The 20,335-nt window shown below is 35.1% G+C and overlaps 1 protein-coding gene across 1 annotated transcript in view; it reads right to left on the reverse strand.

Annotated features, from left to right (window-relative positions):
• Positions 1-20,335, reverse strand: part of LOC150109762 (serine/threonine-protein phosphatase 6 regulatory ankyrin repeat subunit C-like) — a 336,489-nt gene that overhangs the window by 101,285 nt on the left and 214,869 nt on the right. Inside the window, 1 exon segment of the mRNA XM_090396213.1 lies at positions 4,626-4,853. Within this exon segment, the coding sequence (XP_090252339.1) occupies positions 4,626-4,853 (228 nt within the window).

Genomic DNA, 20,335 nt, shown 5'->3' on the forward strand with positions numbered 1-20,335 from the left:
AGAATTTGTATGTGAGAGGCTAGTTTAACACTTGAAAAAAGGAGATTAAAATATTCAAGTAAATTCTAAAAAGGGGATTAATTTAGTATAGAGGCTAGCTTAAAACAAATGACGATCGCTCAAGGTCAACTCCCGAAGTGAGACGTCGTCACGTGAGAGTCGCGTGCAAGGAACCATAGCATGTTTTGGGCAGAAAACCATGACTTTAATTGGTGAGTGAGATCGAATCCAGTAAGGGGGGGGGGGGGGAAAGAAATTGAAGAAGGTGCCGATAGGGGCCATGCAGATAAAAGGGTTAGGAACCCCCCCCCAACAAGGCTTTTTTTCCTCAGAGTTTCTTCACAAAATTTTCATATAGGTAACACGGGTTTTCCCGAGTGACGGCGTAGGAGTTATCTCCGTCCGACGCAACAAGGAAACAAAGTGTGCGGGAATTCGATCCCGTATTCCTATTGCAAGAGACGAGGAACGCCGTATAGTTACAAGAAGGAAGGAATTGTCTATGTATCTCATCATCCAGTACTCGTATCGAGGGAAAGAAAATCCATACAGAAGTCCGTGCCCATGTGATGAGTTCCATAGTGATAGAATAGAAGATCCTGTGTGTGTCCTTAATTCAAGTACGAAAGGTATAGGTTGTGAAAACCAGGGTTCGTCCTAGAAAGGTACTGTAAAATCTTGTATCAATTGAAATCGCATATAGTTGTAATCATTGTTAATTACTGGACAGTCAAAGATATACTAGGACTTTAGTACAAAATCAGAGTAGAATGAGCGTAAACTAGTTTATATTATTTGATAAGCATTCATGTGCTAGAGATTTATGTATGCGCATGGTATCTCATATGAGAGTGTCTTGAAGGTCAAATGTATGTATGGGTATAGCGAAAGGATAGTTTAACCTGTATTGTTTTGTAAGTTAAATAAGGTAAACTGAAAATAAACATTAATGTCCATGGTATTACAGCAATATAGAGCATTCTGATTAGTATAAGGTTAAGTAAAGTGTTAATTTGTTCCAGGATTATATGTGTATATTTATATGTAAATATAGTCTGTTATGACGGCATGATCGCAAATTCCCATATAGGATTTTGCCCTAATACTTGTATTCTGCTTGTGTAATTTTGTAATTTTCATTCTTAGTATTGAATTGTGTTTTATATAATAGAAATTGAATTGTACCATGTTTGAGATTTTAAATAAACTTTTGTTCACTAATAATAATACAGTTGTCTGAAATTGCTGCCTAATGCACCACTTGAAAAACATACGAACCTAATCATGCGGGAAATTAATGTGTTAAGTTACGAGATAGAGGGTCACGACTGTTTAATAGTTTCACGCTCAGACATATTTTTATATTTTGCTCCTTGTTTTCGAATTATATATCTTGAACTAAATGTCCTGAAAGGCGCAGTATAATATAAATATTAGGGACACTAAGGGATATTTATTTATTTATTTTAAAAATTATTTTAAAAATATTTAAAAGCTTAAATATTTGAATTTTGTAATATCTCATGCACAGTTAAGTTTTGATTAAAGAAAATATAGCGATTCACTTGAAAGGAGAAAAGGAAAGTTTAATAATCATAAACAGGGACACAACACTGCATAATACATGCTTTTCTTTTCTGGCCTGCACTTTTTTATATTTCATAACTTCTCACAATATTCCTTCCACGTAATCTTCTTCTCATGGATCTCTTGTTAAATCAGGTTGCACCATTTTACTCCAACCCTATTTGTTCTTTAAACTCTAAGGATACATTCAGATATTGCCTCATTTAAGCCATTTTCAAAGATTCCTACACTGATATCTTTCCCATTAAGTAATTAATACCATGGTACCAAATATTCTCCTGACTTGACTAGAATTGACAGCGTTATAGTTTAGCAGGTAACCTGTTCTAATCGGAACATCTGCATAGCTACTTCCCAGAGAAGTAAGGTATGATCATTGTCACCAAATGTTAGTAAAATAATCATATTCTTAACAGACCCCCCCCCCATTCGATGCTATGATAAAATTAACACTTGCTGATCTTGATTCCTTCTTTTGTATGCTACTTAAAATGCAACAAAGGCAACTTTCTCTTTTCCCTCCCCAGACATGCTCAAATGAACCAATCACAAAGTATACATTTCTGACCGTTTACAAGTTATATCACCATGCTTGATGCCATTCATATCATTACCATGTTTGCATACCATACTTACACACACATTCTCACCATTCCTCCTATGAAGGTCTGGTTTACTTGACTCTGCATTCGAGTCTCACATCAATAAGTAAGTTTACCAGGCTCATCAAACCCAACCACACATACAGCACACCTTGAAATAAACTTTGAGTTAGAATAGCCTTGAAACACTTAACACAGATTTGTGTATTTGGTAAACTCAAATGTTTGTTCTTTAGCAAAAATTTACAGGAAAAAAAAAAGGCAATAGCATCATCATCAAATTCCTGATATGTGCCCCCAGGGAATGTACAGGATAATTATGACAGTACTACATGAAAAAGTTATGCCATTACTATCTTCCAATCAAAATTTTCTACACAGTTTTCAACACAGTCAAAACAACAGTTTAGTGTTTTGACTAATTTCTTTCACATTCCATATAAATTTATTCAGCTAACTTCCTAACATACTAGCTTTGTTGATTTTGTCATCTACTTCCATATTTAATTTACCATCTTTGCTAATAATTGTGCCTAAATAGCATAAATGTTTTTACTCGTTCTATAGATTCACTATTCAGGAAACAGTTGATGATTTCAATGATTCTGCTAGTTTTCACAGTATCTCTTTTTATTGTTGATTTTTATACCAAATTTATTACAAAAGTTATTCAATTTAGTCAGGGAATCTTGCAGACTTGTACTGGATTTATTCAAAAGTATAACATCATCTGCATAAATAAAAGAGCTAAGATTAGCATCACCAATTTTGATATCAGATTTAATACCATAATTTTTCTTCATAATGTGATAATGAATAACAGTAGAGATAATGTGCACCCTTGTCAAACATCTGATTTCACATCAAACCATCTTTCTGTACCTCTTTGAAGCCATTTACACCATACAACTGTAGCATTTTGAAGAGCATCCTTGTTATATTCACAAGAATTCTCCACTATTTGTCTTAAAGTGAAAATCAGATCCTGACAACCTCTATTTGACCTAAATTCAGCCTGTTCTTCACAAAGCTTCCCTTCCACAATTTTTCTTAGCTGTATCCCAAGTATACTTGTGTAAATCTTACCAGGAACACTCGGTAGGGAAATACCTCTGTAATACTCGCAATCAATTTTATTTCTCAATTTTATTCGACCCTCTGAACAGGCATTCTGAATTATGTGATGCAGCCACTGTAAAACTTGAATGCCTCCATATTTGAGCATTTCTACTCCAGCTGCTTTTCCACGTTTTAGGTTTTTAATGACTTTTTCTACTTCATGTATGGATATACATATTTCGAATTGCATTCCTGTTTGGAGTTTTCTACCATCATGCTGACACTGCTTGTTTCATTTACCGGTCTTTCAAAGTAATTACTCCAGACATGTAGAGTATCGTTGTCTTCAGTTTTCATGTCACCTTTATCATCTCTGATTCCTTCTATAGTATTCTTTCTCCATTTCTAAGCTTTTTTCAAGTTTTCCTTCTATTTTCTGTCTATTTTTTATTTTCTATGTTCTTACTAGTCTTCCCATTACTTTTGCTATCAACTATAATATAGTCAATTAGACTTTTTTTTTTATTTTTTGCATCTTCTCTCCATGTGAATTTATGCACGTTTTTATGTTGGAACATAGTGTTAGTAATAACTAATCCATGTCTTGAACAAAAATCCAACAGGTATTTGTCATTATTATTAGCTTTGCCCTGTTCTCCAAATTTTTCCAAAATATTTCTCCATGTCTGACAATCATTGCCTACTCTGATATTCAAATCTCCAACAAGGACCAATTTTTCCTTTTTCATTGAGTCAGCTACCTTCTCTAATGCCTCAAAAAATTCCTACATTTCTTCCTTGGTAGAACCTTCTGTGGGACCATAAGCACAAATAAGGCTCCCGTCTAGTTCCCCATTCTGATATATGCCCACAGCACTCTACTTGATGTTGCGTGCCATTTAGGCAATATCAAGTTTATTTAACTGGACAATGCCCCAGCCTGGTATGAAGTTCTGTCATGTTATATGATTATGTTAATTAGTTTAAGCCAATAAGAATGCTATTTGGTTAGCTAAATCCCAAATTTCCCCACCCATCCTCGTTCATTTCCAGGAAGATACCTAACAGGAACACCATGAGAAGGCAAGGATTAGACATTAGGTCAGAAGCTCCAGGTAGGTTCTCCACATTTTTTTTAAAAGGCTATGTGGTGGTGATCTCCTCCCAGTTATACAGCTTTGAAATGCTTATAATAAAAATTTCAGCAGTATAGTAAACACAAAGCCAATCCATATTACTTCACTGGGCAAGGCATATATGAAATTATCCAATAAGATATTATCATAGTAGAGGATTTAGATCAACCTCATTTTTACATAACTATTTTTTTTTTCCTGCAAATAAAACGAAAAAAAAAAAAAAAAAATATATGCTTACACTACTGAATTCAATATAATCAATACCTGCAGCATGCAAAGGTGTCCTCCCAGTAGATGAATCATGAATATGCAAATTAGCACCATCTTCTAACAATGATTTTACACATTCAGTGTTACCTTGAAAGGCTGCTAAATCCAGAGCTGTATGACCTTTTTCATCTGTGAGATTAATATTATCAACATTGGGAAGTAATAACTTAAGGCACATCACATGACCTTCGTATGCCTATAGAAATGAGTATTAAAAAGACAGAAAACAAAAAATTTAAACATGGAAATTTAATGTTGTAATTCATCACCTATAAAATGTTTCATTACTGTAAAAAATTTATTAAATTTATATATGTATAAAATACTTCTTCTCATGCTCACTCATCCCTTGTAATCTTGATCTATACAAAACACTGCATCCAATAATGACCAAGTAGCATTTACATAAACAGTAAGCCAATGTCAGGCACTCTTCACTACATTAATTTCTGGCTTGGGGTGGAGTGGTTACAGTATCCGCTCTCCAACCAATAGGCTGCGGGTTCGATACCCACCTAGTCATGATGTTTGTGATCGTCTTTAGATGGGAGATGAATTTCATCGCACAGTGTGAGACCACTTCTCTGCTTATTGGAGGCCTGAAGTGACTTAAAAAAAGTTCCATGTTTGGTCTCCAGAGCAGGGTTTCTAGACTATGTGAAACATAAATTTAAAAAAAAAATACAAAAAATATATATTCTGGATATATATATATATATTATTCAACAGGTGCCTTCATGGAGTTCAAAGACACATTGCTGGAGACCCCAACTACTCACAATCTATCATACCTCTCCTCAAATCCATTAACAGACAAAACGCTCACAACTGACTCTGGCAACCCATTCATTCACAACTCTCCAAGCAAAAAATTTAGTCCTCACACCCCTACTAACCACACCTTTATTCAACTTCCAGGGATTACCCTTGCTGTGGAACTTCTAGCCCTGAAGAAACATTTCCCCTGCATTAATCCCATAAAACCTACAAATTAATGCTATAAATCCAGTCATGAAGTGACTTCATGCACTAACTTTGTCTGCTTACACTTGGATAAATGATGAAACCAAGAATATAATTTCTTGGCATCTTTAATTTATAATCCTATAAAACCCTTTAAGCAACTTAAATGTTCCTACCATATCCCCTCTTTTTCTCCTATCAACTAACTTCTGATGGTTAGTGGAATGTTCCTATCTTCATAAGGAACATTCCACTAACCATCTTTGTCACTCACTTCTGAATCTTCTCCACCACTTCCTCATTCCCTGCCAGGAGACCATAATTCAACACAGTAATCCAGATGCAAATGTATCAAGGCCTTATAAAGAGGAATAACAACTTCCTTATCTCTACTTGTTAATGTGTTTCTTCAATAGCCAAGTAATCTTATGGGCTACCTTAATAACCTTAGCAATATGTCCTCTAAACTTTAACTCTCTGTCTACTACCACCCCTAAACTTTTAGTTTCATCTATTTCCTGGAGTACATTTACTACCACACCTGAGATACTGATTGGTGTATAATTTGTACTGCAGTCTTAGAATCTCCCTTATGCACGAAAATTATTTTGCTCTCTTTCTGTACCCTTGGAACTCTACTAGAGCTGAGAGAGGCATTGCCAGTTCCCTTGCACATTCTCACAAAACCCAAGCTAATATTTAATCTAATCACACACACAGCTGTATTTACATTGAGTTTCTGCAAAATCCTAAGAACCTCCAATTCATCCACTTCTGTTCCCACATTAGCGTCTGTCATATATGTTAAAGCAGTGACCTCACTTGAATGATATACCCTTGCAAAGTGGTCACTCAGTAACTCAATTATTTTATCTGCTTCTGTCACCTTGTGACCATCATCACTCATTAAGGTTAATCTTCCATGATCATTCTTCCTCTTACTTGCCGTGTAACAAAAGAACTCTTTGGGATTTCCTTTGGTCGTCTCGGCTAGATTCATCTTGCAATCTGATTTTATCTTCCTTGCCATGCTGGTCACCTTTCTTGCTCGAGCCTTATACTGTTCTTGAGTTTGCTGGTCATGTTTCTCTTTATATACCCTCAACAGCATTTTCTTCTTCTTCTGCAGCTCATGTTTAATGATAGTACTCATCCATCTAACTCCTACCTGATTTACCTCCTTACCTTAAGTATACAATTTAATATTGCTTCCTCTAGATGACCCTTAACAATTTTATACTATGGCACAAATTTAACTTTCCTTCTAAGCTTGTCATAATACTACCTGCTTTGTAGTTCCACATATACCCCTTCTTTACAGAATATTCCTCATGTTTTACAATCTTCCAAGTCAAGACTGCATGGTCACTTTTGCGACTTACAGGCAAGTCCTCCATAATAATCACTTAAACTGTACTCATTGAACTAATTTGCCAATGCATGTTTCCAGATCATCTGTGTAACTCCCTGGCCTATAGCAACAACCAACAGTATATTTTGTCTGACTAGCCCAGATCTCATACCAGACTGCTTCAAATGAAGATCCTCTCTCTCACCTATTCTTTTTGGCTGCAATTCATCTTCTATCATCAGCAGTACCCCATCCCTCCCATCCTATCTTCTCTATCTTTCCTAAAAATACTAAACCCTTCACCTTCTAATTGTAACACTGTAAATACATCATATGCTGTTATCCAAGTCTCACTAATGCCTATAACTTTTGGCAAGGTTGCACTAACCAATGCCAAAACAAAAACTCCTCCCTTTTGTTCCTGATACTTCTGTCATTAGTATATATATAAACTGCAACATCCCCTTAGACCCCCCCCCACCTTTAATTCCTGAACTGATGATCCTTTTCGTTATTTTTGCTTGAGAGACTAGATTCTGCACTTGGTCATTCTAACACTCACTTGCCTTCAAACAAACACACCTGTATAAAAGTGATATAATTGATATAAAATTGATAAACACAGAAGAACAAAAATCCTGAGCCCACCTATGGTATACAAAAACCTTTTGTGGGTGGGAGCAACATAAAAAAATTGGGAACTGATTTTACTATTATTTATTATTATGTGACACCTCCAGGGAGTCCAAAGACTCATCAAGGGAGGGTACCTACTCTACAACTCTCTGTCTCCATCACTTATCCACCAAGTACAACTCTACACCAACGCCATCTACCATTAGTATTTCAACATACAACCACAAACATCCATGCCAACGGTGGGATTTGAATCTGCAGCCTTTTTGGCTGGACAGTGGATACACTAACCACTCGTCCAACCAGGCCGGCTAAATAATTAATGCCAGCAGCACCCGGGGTTCCCAGAAGGCACCCTCCCAAGTACTAACAGGGCTCAGGTTTGCTTAACCTCAATGCAGTTAACATTTTCTGTTTACTAAAATTTTCATGTTTTTTTATTGCTGATTTTCACAACAAACATGCCAATCTTAATTTATAACGTTCTACAGACCTCTCTTACAACTGATTTAGTATCTGTTATTTTCTATATATATCCTTCAGTTCTAATCCCCCCCCCCATTTGCAACACTGTCTACAAATTTTGTTTTGCAGTCCTTTTACAAGCCTGGATAACTGAAAATATTAAATCTGTTGTGGGTAACTTTTTGGAGTAATTGCATCAAGCAACACTGTTTTATATAACACAGCTCATCTTTAAAGTTGCTAATTCAGAAATTAGATAAGACAGGTGTAGAACATCTGTATTAAAATTCAAACATCCAAAATTATTAAAAATTAATTTTAAAGTTAGTAATGAGGTATTTTATAAAAGTAGGTAGTCAGTAAAAGAAGAGTGTTCGGAGAGAAAATTAGAACACAGGCTGGCAGATATTTAGATTTGGAGAAATTTGAGTTTTTTTTATGTGACAGTCGGAGGAAAATCAATAGTATATTCCGAAAAAGGAATCATGGAACTATGAAGTTTCAAAGTGGAATAAGTATTGATAAATAAAAGAAAATATTGCTATAGATCATTTTAAAAGGAATATTCGAGGAAACACTAATTGGAAGATTTATAGTAGATTCCGAAAAGGGAATCGTAGAACTGTGAATTTTTCAAAGTGGGAGAGTTAAGACTATCAATAAGCATTAGTGAATAAAAGAAGAAATTGCTATTTACGTTCTAAAGGAATGTTCGAGAAAACTCTGATTAGGAAGTTTCATCTGTATTAACACGTTCGCTGCCAACTACGAGTATACTCATAGTTCGTATATGAGCTGCACAAGCCGACTACGAGCATACTCGTATGACGCTTACCGCCGGCAACGAGATTACCGTACTGACCTTGAAGTGAAATTGCTCGGCGTATGGGAACAGACTATGCTGAAATAGCATGGCAGCGAACGTGTTAAGGACGCCGGATCTAACTATTATTTCTACTGGAAAGGAGACAGAATTGAACCAAGAAGAATTAATGTGTGCGACATAAGTGATGAGAAAGGATCCTATGAAAATGAAGAATAAAGTCATATATGTTTGGAAAAGGGCCTTAACAGACAGAGAAACTGGCTATGAACATTTTGTCATTGTGAAAACAAAGTGTTTAGTCTAGTCTTAAGTGTAAGTTTATATTAAAAGGCCTTGGATCCAATTAATTCTGTGGTTAGTTATAGTTTGTAAAAGTTGTTTGAAGTGTATATATATATATATATATATATTGTTTTTGTTTTATTAAATGTGTTTATTTTGTATTTTGGTCTTGTGATTTATTTAGATCTGAAAGAAATAGTAAAAAAGGAGGTCATTGCACCAATCGGAGTGAACCCTTGTGCATATATGGGTACACTCAGAAATAAAAAAAATAATAATTGTTGAACAGAGATCATCTCTATATACAGGATTAAATAAATAAAAATCCTAAATTTAAACAATGGCGCAGCCAGTAGGATTAATATTATGATAATATTCTCTATATAAAAATCTCTCTCAACTCCTGGAAAAATAGCAGAATTCGAATCCAACCTTGTTCCTTTAAAAATTAGGTGGCAAGAAAATCTTACCAAATTTGTAGAAAAAAGGGCCAACCTTGCACATCAAAAAAGAAGTGAACTTTTTAAAAACTGGAAACCAACAAACAGAATTAAGAAAAATTCAACAATGCATGAAATCATAGAAAATAAAATTCCCTTGGATTGTCCAAATAAAATAGCCGACTACCCAGCATTTCCTCCAAATCAAGATAGGAAAAATATAGTTATTAACTCTGAAATGGGGAAAGATGAGGAAAAAAAGCCTAGAAAATCCTGAAATCTTGAGATCATTAGCCCTTTCAAAAATAATGGAATATGGACCTGACTCAATAAAAATCTACACAGGGACTCCAAAAATCCAAATGGCAATTCTGGGAGTGGCGTACTGATCTATGGCTCTCATAATATAGAACTAAAAACAACTAACAGTATTGGATGCAACTCATACCATGCAGAATTAATAGCCATTAACACAGCACTGCCATATTTGGACAAACAAAACCCGAAGGAGTTTATATTTTTCACAGCTTCCTTAGCAGCCCTTCAAGCTATTAAGAACTGCTACACTAGCCATCAAGAAATACTCAGAGACATAGCAAAAAACATAAACAAACTACATAAGGATTCCGAAATAATCTTCCAATGGATCCCATCTCATGTGGGATTAAAGGGAAATGAAACTGCAGATGAAGTAGCAAAAATGGCTGCAACATCAAGTGATACCACAGATTTCGATCTTTTTAAAACCACCCAAAAAGAAAACATAAAAAGAACAATTCTTCAGGACATGACTCACCACTGGTACTCAGCAGAAAATCCAGGAGCTACCATCAACTCCAAGTTTAATCGCAGTGCCACTACCATGATCTCTCGCCTCAAGACCGGCCACACAAGACCAATCAAGTTTAGCAATGGCATAAAAGTCTTCCCTACCTGCAAAATCTGTAACATCGAGGAAGCATCACCAATGCATTTGCTAAACTGTATGAATATTTCCATGAACTCTATAACAACCCAGAAAAGGTGCTATATAAAATACGTGAACTTCTATGATCTGGTGTAATAATACCATGAAAAAAAAAAAAGTAGTCAAACATTCGTTTCATTTTATATGTCTCAAGCAAGACATTTCGAGATATAATTTTTGTCTTTGGCTACTGAAGTCTTGCTTAGATGTGAAAGAAATTTAATAAAATTAGTTAGAGCTCAATTGTGATTTTGTATGAGCTATCAAAGGTTTTGTAATGTTTTGTAATCATTTGTACGTAGACAAAGATTGTTTACAAAATCTTGTCAAAGATATGGGAAATGAAAGTTATTGCTGTAATTCCCATTGAGTGAACAATTAAATGAACCTACTTCAGTGCATAAAAGATTTTGGAATGAAGAGCTGATATAAATTCTGGTCATTTCATAATGAAATTATCATTAATCAAACTTTTCTGTACTGTCAAGAAAGAACTTTTTCGTTTCAAGTACAGTGTTGAAAGCAGTAATGCAGTACACAATAGTGGACTAGAGTGGAAGTTGCTCTGATGTATTTCCAAGAATGCACAGAAGTGAAAAAAATTTTATCAAATCTTGTGAAGCATACAGCTGTTGGGGAAGTAGGACAGGAACATAGCAGGGAAAAAAAAAAAAAAAAAATGTGGAGTTTCTATGTCTTTAATATAAAGGTGAAGACTGGACAGACATAATAAGAGTTAGAAATGGAAGATAGAGAGGTTATCTTTGATTATCCTTATTTTTTTTGGATTCTCAGTCTGATAAGAGATTTCTAACAGTTCATATGGTTTTAGTTGTTTCTTCAGATGCTTTCATATAGAAGGAAGAGTTGTTCTGAAGTGACGAAACTGTTTAAAACATTTTAAGAAGAATGTTAAAACTTTCATATAGAAAGTTAATTCATTCTAAAATGATGATATAGTTGATCAGGTTTTAATAATATACTCAGTGGAGTTTCTGTTACTTTCATAGAGAAAGTGAAGTTAGTAAAGTATTGGATGAAAACAAGATATGTTTCTCTTCAGTATTCTGTACTAAAGAATTTGACTATGTCGTATAGAGAGCAGTCTTTCTCTCTTCTATGCGAATTCAAGAAGGAATATATAAGTTTCTGTAAGAAGCAAAAGACTGAAATTCCAGAAGTTAACTATTAGGTTGTGATATCTGAAATGTAGCTAGTATTTTTCATGTTGTTTCAAGTTGTAGTTTAAAGAATACATTGGCACTTCCATAGTTAAGTAGTTGATTTGATATTGTATATATTAGGTAAATTAAAGATTTTTATTTCAGTTATAAGGTGTTTGATGATTCAATCTCTTAATCAGTTTAATCAGTTATGGAGTTAATTTAGAAGATAAGATATTTGTGTGATATCCTGAGATACGAACCTGTGTGCAAGGTTAATTAGGAGTTCACTTTATTTTTTATTTTTTTATTTTTATTTTATTTTTTGAGTCTTAACCAATCAGAGTATGAAAGTAAGTAAAAATATACACTCTCCTGCATATCCATATAAACATTATGCAATGTCAGTCACCCAGCACTAGACTAACTGGGGAAATTATTTATAACTAAATAATAATTGAAAATATTAAATCTGATGTGGGTAACATTTTGGAATAACTGCATCAATCAACAACTATACAACATAAAAAAGCTAATCTCTAAAGTATTATCTAACTTAGAAATTAGATAATACAAGTTAGCTCATTTTTAATAATAATAAGAAAGCTATTAAACTACAAGTCACAGTCTAAAGTTTTTTGCAGCCATGACTAATTTAAGTTAGTATAAACTAACTTAAATTAGTTACATAATTTGCTCCAACCATTAGACGAATAACATTATAAAACTCAAAAAGTTTCTTAAACTCAATACATAAAACATGCGGCAAAGTTAAGGAATGAAGTTGAAAGTTTTTGTTGCTTAGTTAAACTATAAATTAAAGATGCCAAGAAATTATACTTTTGGTTTCATTCTTTATCCAAGTATAAGTAAACAAAATCTGCACTTGAAGTAACTTCATGACTGGGCTACTTGTATATAGTAATGACTTCACATCATTTGACTTAGTATCTCATAATGCAAAGTATATATCCTTATAGACAAATATAATGCTATGCATTATGGGAAGGGTCACTACCCAGAACAGTTTCACCTGTATTGAGGACTCATCAGAGGGAGCTGGACCAAAAAGTCATACCAAGGTTGAAGTAATTCAGAAGTTATATTTCCATATGACTAACAAGTAGCCAAAAGGTGTCATATCATCATCATCAAATTCCTAATATACCCTTAAGGGGTGTACAGGATATGATAGTACTACATTAAAAATTTACATCATTACTAATCTCCTATCTACAATTTTCCTCCAAATCAGTCTGTTAAATGTCAAGACTCCAATATTATCAGGTCTTATATTTCTGTCTTCTAAGGCACTTTTTACTGTATCAATCCACTTATATCTTGGTCTTCCTCTCAGTCATTTTCCTGCCAACCTGGCAGAAAACACTTGTTTTGCTAATCTTCCTTCTCCAATTTTTTGTGACTTAAATGACCATACCACCTGAGATTAGCTCTGCTAATGCATTCCTGGATGCTGACAATAACAAGTTCTATCCTGATAACCTCGTTTTTAATATGATATTGCCATTAATGCCATCTATTCATGCCCCTAATCTTTCTCAGGACTCTCATATCTGCGTTCTCTAGTCTTTGGTCAAGCGTTTTACTTCTAACACAGCTCTCAGATCCATAAGTAAAAATTGGTTTAAACACTGTCTTGTATACAGCTAATTTAGTGCTTTCACTAATTTCTCTCTTATTCCATATAAATTTATTCAGTTAACATCCTAACATACCAGCTTTGTTGAATCTGTTGTCTATTTACATATTTAACTTACCATCTTCACTAAAAATCATGCCTAAGTAGTTGAAATGTGTTACTTGTTCTATAAGTTTTCCAGTCACAATTCAGTTGATATTTTCAATGTTTCTACCTATTTTCATTGTCTTTGTCTTTTTAATGCTGAGCTTCATACCATAATTATTACAGCAGTTATTCAATTTAGTCAGGGAATCTTGCAGACTTGTAGCAGATTTATTTAGAAGTATAACATCATCTGCACAAAGCAAAGAGCTGACATTAACATCTCCAATTTTGATATCAGGTTTAATACCACTTTCCTTCATAATGTGATTCATATAGATAAAGAATAACAAAGGGGATAATGTACACCGGATTTAACATTAAACCATCTTCCTGTACTTCCTTCAATTCTAACTGCTGACTTACAACTCAAATAAAGTATTGAGTATTGCTTGATATAATGCTCCCATTAACACCATATAACTGTAGTGTTTGGAATAGCTTCTCTCTTGGCACCTTGTCATATGCTTTTTCCAGATCTACAAAACTCAAATACAGATCTTTGTTATATTCCCATGATTTCTCAACTATCTGTCATAAAGTAGCTTCTATTTGGCCTCATCTAGCTTGTTCTTCACCAAGCTTCTCTTCCACAATCCTTCTCAACCATTTCTCAAGTATATTTGCACATAGCTTACCAGGAACACTCAGTAATCAAATGCCTCTGAAATTCCCACATTCAGTTTTATTTCCCTTTTTATATATGGGTACTATGAGAACTCTATTCCAATCATCTGCAATTCGTCCCACTGTCCAGGTCTTCTGAACTATGCAGTATAATAAAATTAGTTTAATCCTTTATCCAAGTGTGAGCAAACAAAGTTTGCGCCTGAAAGTATCTTCAGGACTGGGGTAAGGTGGTACAACACCAAGACAACTCCTTGCAAAGGTGGAGCAAGCTACCAACACTCCTATCTCAGTATCTCCTAAATGCAAAACATCTCCTTGCGGATATGTTGCCCTGGTGTTGTACCACCATACCCCAGTCCTGAAGATACTTTCAGGCACAAACTTTGTTTGCTCACACTTGGATAAAGGATTAAACTAATTTTATTATACTCTAACCAAGTGAAAAATAAACTTCCAACATTTTTCTCTAAATCCAGAGTAATTTATTAAAAAAGGGTGGCACACCATTTGGCAACTCCTATAGGTAGAGATGACCTGCTAATGCTTCTGCCTGGTATCTCCACTTGGGCCCGGCTCCCACTGAAGAGACCTCAATAAAGGTCGAAACTAGTCTGGGTAGTGGCCCTTCCCTGAATGCATAACATTAGACATATCTGCAAGGAGATCTGTTTTGCATTTAGGAGATACTGAGATAGGAGTGTTGGTAGCTTGCGTCACCTTTGCAATGAGTTGCCCTGGTGTTGTACCACCTTACCGCAGTCCTGAAGATACTTTCAGGCGCAAACTTTGTTTGCTCACACTTGGATAAAGGATTAAACTAATTTTATTATACTCTAACCAAGTGAAAAATAAACTTCCAACCAAAAAACTTCCAAAATGAACTATGCAGTGCAACCACTGTAAGACTTTTATACCTCCATACTTGAGCATTTCTGGTCGAATATCATCTACTCCTGCTGCCTTTCCACATTTCAGGCATTTGATGGCTTTTTCTACTTCAAGTATGGATATGTATTCCTGACTGCATGTCTAGTTAGTGTTTTTTTATCACTGTGCTGTTATCACTGATTGTTTCATTTAGCAGTTTTTCAAAGTAATTACTCCATACTTCAAGGATATCTTTTTTATCTGTTTTTATGTCACCTTTATCATCTCCAATTCCTTTTACAGTACTCTTTTTTCCATTTCTGAACTTCTTCAACAACCTCCAGAATATCTTGCCACCTTCTTGATATTCATTTTCTATCCTTTCTTTTAGTGTTACGCAGTGATCAGCATTCATTTTAGAAATTATGGACTTTAATTGAGATTGAAAAACAGAACACGCTTCCGTTTCTAGATACATTTGTCACTCGTCTTCCTTCTGGCAATCTTTCCTCCTTCACTGCTTACTGGAAACCAACACATACTGGCCAATATATACACATAAACTCTTACCACCACCCAACACAAAAACTAGGTGTCAATAATACTCTAAAAAACAGGGCTCTGAAGATCTGCTCCAGTGAACAGGCATTGAAAGATGAATTTAAAGTATTCAGCAATACTTTTCAAAAGAATGGGTACACCCAAAACACTATTAACAAAATTCTCTACAAGACCTCAATAAAAAACAAAGACAAACTAGACTACAATAAAACTATAACCATTCCTTACATTAAAGGGACATTAGATAAAATAAACAGAATACTACAAAAATACAACCTCAAAGTCACCTTTAAACCTCTTGAAAATAAAAAAGCTTACTCAACTCATCCAAAGACCCACTCCCTCTGCTGGCCCACCCTGGAGTACACCGTATTTATTGCACTTGTAACATACCATATATAGGAGAAACAGGATGCACAATTCCTATCCGACAAAAAGACAGATCAAATATAATAATTATGGTGAAGCTGGTCGTTTGGATCATGCCCTGAACACCTTACACAGAATTGACTGGAAAAGCACTAGTTGTCTACATTACACCAAAACATGGTATGAATGGAAATTTAAGGAAGCATGTGAGATTATTACCAACCACCCCAATCTGAAAAACAATGATGGTCTAAAAATCCCAAACATATGGAAGACATATATTCGACCCACAGAACTTTCCTCTCTAAGAGCAACTATAAACAGGACTGTAAAAAATCAAGGAGCCTAAATCAAAAATAATAATTATAATGCCAAATTGCAAAACATCATTGTTACTGAAAGAAAACTATTGGTAAGAAAGAATGTTTATTCATGTTATCAGAAACAGAATTTAGCTTGATGTAGTTTATAAATATATATATATATATATATATATATATATATTTTTTTTTTTTTCACTAGAGGTCATGCCAGTAGAATAACTTATGATCAATTCATTGTTTCTCTAGCTTGCTGTATGTAATGTAACTTAGCTTGTCCTGTATATTTGTACAGGGTGTTCGGGATAAATTTGACATATTTATAATTAATTATATTTTTCCGTAAGTTACATGTATTAACACACACTTCTCTTCATTTAAAAGTTTGGACCCTTCTTCATTCACATACAAGATGTCAGAAAGGATGGATAGCTGGAACCCACCTGAATCATGGAAGAGAATAACTTGTATCATGATGATTCGTGCCCGCCATCAAAATAAGGATATTACGACTGCTGCCCAATGCTCCCTGAATACAGTAAAAACAATCAGGCATGAACTAGAGACTTGCAATGGTGACTACGAGGATGTAGCAAGAAGAAAGATCCCTAGCAGACGATCTGATTGCGTTCGTACAGCAGAATTCCTCGCAAATCTGCAGGAACAGGTGTTGAAGAACCCTGGCATTGGAATTCGGGCTTTGTTCGTGGAGTTGCTAACTGTAGTCAAGCCCTGGATAACAAGGGTAGGCAATGGTAGGCCGTATGTATGGCAGCAGGATTTGGCCCCTTGCCACACCTCTGGGAAAAGTCAAAAATGGTTGTCTGAAAATTTCTACGACTTCACCAGTCCAAATGTTTGGCCTCCAAACTCCCCAGACCTTAACCCCATGGATTATTTTGTATGGGGCGCAGTTGAAAAAGACACCAATCGCACTTCCAGTAATACAAAAGCCCAGTTAATGGATAAAATTAAAACAGTTTTTGCGGCCCTTCCCAGGGAGACTGTAGCATCAGCTTGTTCGAGGTTCCGAAGCAGAATTGAAGCTGTGATCGATGCTAATGGTGGTTATTTTGAGTAAATCTTGTTGATAGTATTGTAATTAACTCTGCCTGTAATGTTTTTTTGTCAATTCATTAAATTTAATAGATACAAAGAAGATTTTCTTTTTCCTTACGAAACTGTCAAATTTATCCCGAACACCCTGTATATGCTCCAGATGATGATCTTAATATGAAGATCAAAACGTTGGGATATTAAAAGAGTTATTTATAACACGGTTGCAAAGTCCATAATTTCTAAAATGAATTTATTTTCTATGTTCTTGCTAAAGTCTTTCCATGACTTCTGTTTAACCAGTTTTACACAGTGTTTAGCTTTCTTACATTTGTCTCTGTATTCCTAAGAGCACAAGCTGACTTATTTGCCAGGAACTTTTGATATGCTTTCTTCTTTTCTTTCACTGCCTGGTTACTAAAATACTCTGGATTAGAGAAAGATGTTGGAAGTTTTTCTCAACATCTATTTCTGAAAATATGACTTCTGCATTACTTCAGCCTTGGTATCACTTGGCTCCCATTGATGAGACCTTAATTAAGATCTTCAAAGTTTATTTTTCACTTGGTTAGAGTATAATAAGTTTAGTTTAATCCTTTATCCAAGCGTGGATAAACAAATTTTGCGCCTGAAAGTATCTTCACGACTGGGGTAAGGTGGTACAACACCAGGCAACTCGTTGCAAAGGTGGAGCAAGCTACCAACACTACTATCTCAGTATCTCCCATAATGCAAAACACATCTCCTTGCGGATATGTCTAATGTTATGCATTAAGGGAAGGGCCACTACCCAGACTAGTTTCGACCTTTATTGAGGTCTCTTCAGTGGGAGCCAGGCCCAAGTTGAAATACCAGGCAAAAGCATTAGCAGGTCATCTCTACCCATAGGAGTTGCCAAATGGTGTGCCACCCTTTTTTAATAAATTACTCTGGATTTAGAGAAAGATATTGAAAGTTTATTTTTCACTTGGTTAGAGTACCACCTTACCCCAGTCCTGAAGATACTTTCAGGTGCAAACTTTGTTTGCGCACACTTGGATAAAGGATTAAACTAAACTTATTATACTCTAACCAAGTGAAAAATAAACTTTCAACATCTTTCTCTAAATCCAGAGTAATTTAATAAAAAAGGGTGGCACACCATTTGGCAACTCCTATGGGTAGAGATGACCTGCTAATGCTTCTGCCTGGTATCTCCACTTGGGCCTGGCTCCCACTGAAGAGACCTCAATAAAGGTCGAAACTAGTCTGGGTAGTGGCCCTTATTAAACTAAACTTATTATACTCTAACCAAGTGAAAAATAAACTTTCAACATCTTTCTCTAAATCCAGAGTAATTTAATAAAAAAGGGTGGCACACCATTTGGCAACTCCTATGGGTAGAGATGACCTGCTAATGCTTCTGCCTGGTATCTCCACTTGGGCCTGGCTCCCACTGAAGAGACCTCAATAAAGGTCGAAACTAGTCTGGGTAGTGGCCCTTCCCTTAATGTATAACATTAGACATATCCGCAAGGAGATGTGTTTTGCATTATAGGAGATACTGAGATAGTAGTGTTGGTAGCTTGCTCCACCTTTGCAAGGAGTTGCCCTGGTGTTGTACCACCTTACCCCAGTCCTGAAGATACTTTCAGGCGCAAACTTTGTTTGCCCACACATGGATAAAGGATTAAACTAAACTTCTTAATTAAGATCGAAACCAGCCTCGGTAGTGGCCCTCCCCATAATGCAAAGCATTATACAATACATGTCCCTAATGATAGGTGCTTTGCATTATGGGTTTCTTGGGTTTCTAAGGAAACTGATGTGAAGTCATTAGCCTCTATATACAAGTAGCCCAGCTGTGAAATTACTTCACAAGCAAACTTTGTTTGCTTACACTTGAATAAAGGATGAAACCAAGAACATAATTTTTTGGCATCTTTAGTGTAGGTGTTTTAAGGATACTTGTGACATAAAGACTGAATAATATATGCACGTAAACACAAGAAAGATATTTAATTAACAAAATATTTCGGTCTGGAAATAGCAGACCATCTTCAGTGGCACTACAAGAACACTTAAAAAAAAAAAAAAAAAAAAAAGGTGGAATACTAACAATAGATCATTTAAAAATAGAACAAGTCGCGTGATGTTATATCACTAAGTATTAAAGGGAATATTTTTAAGCAGAGACATGATTGAAATAAAGATATTAATTAATAATATTAAATAACAAAATTAATATGAATTAATGAGTTATCCTGATAAGACTTTCCCAGATTTTTGATATAGATATACAGTCATTCCGATTCAGGTTAGGATGATGGAGTAAGGCCTCTACGCTTTCTTTGAATAAACGTTCAAATTTATAACAGGATCTATGTAAGAGGCGAGTTTTTGACCCAAGGATGTTGTGGTTAGTTTCAATCCCGTGCTGAACCAATCCAGATTTTTCAGTTGTGATGAATGGAGGATTGATGTTCTTGGATTATTTTTTCAAGAGAACGTCCAGTTTGTCCAAAACAGGAGAGATCACAGTTGCAGGGAATTTGATAAACTCCAGGAAGAGATATTGTTGAGCGTTTGTCTTTAAGAGAAGGAAAATGGGAAGATAATTTGTTAATTATCTTCCCATATTTCTTCAGAATTCTTGTGATAAGTTCTGAAATCCCAGAGATGTAAGGAATTGGAACTCGACATATTGAATCTTCTTTGTTTTGTGGTGGATTATAAGAATCGAGAAGATGTTGGGTACTCTTTTCGGAAAAGCCATTAGTTTCATGTGTTGTTGGATTTACAGGAAACCAACATTCACAGGTTGTTATATTCTTAAAGAATCAGCCCATCATCCTTGTCAAAAAACAGGAATCATAAAATGTCTTATCAGAAGAGCCAAAACTAATTGTTCTACTTCTAATTTTCTACAGAAAGAACTTTCTACTATCCAACAACACATGAAACTCAATGGCTTTTCCGAAAAGAGTACTTATAACCCA

This window comes from Typopeltis vanoorti, chromosome 1, assembly GCF_054136105.1.
Source record: "Typopeltis vanoorti isolate ZY-2024b chromosome 1, IOZ_Tvanoo_1.0, whole genome shotgun sequence".
NCBI classification, from domain to species: Eukaryota; Metazoa; Arthropoda; class Arachnida; order Uropygi; family Thelyphonidae; genus Typopeltis; species Typopeltis vanoorti.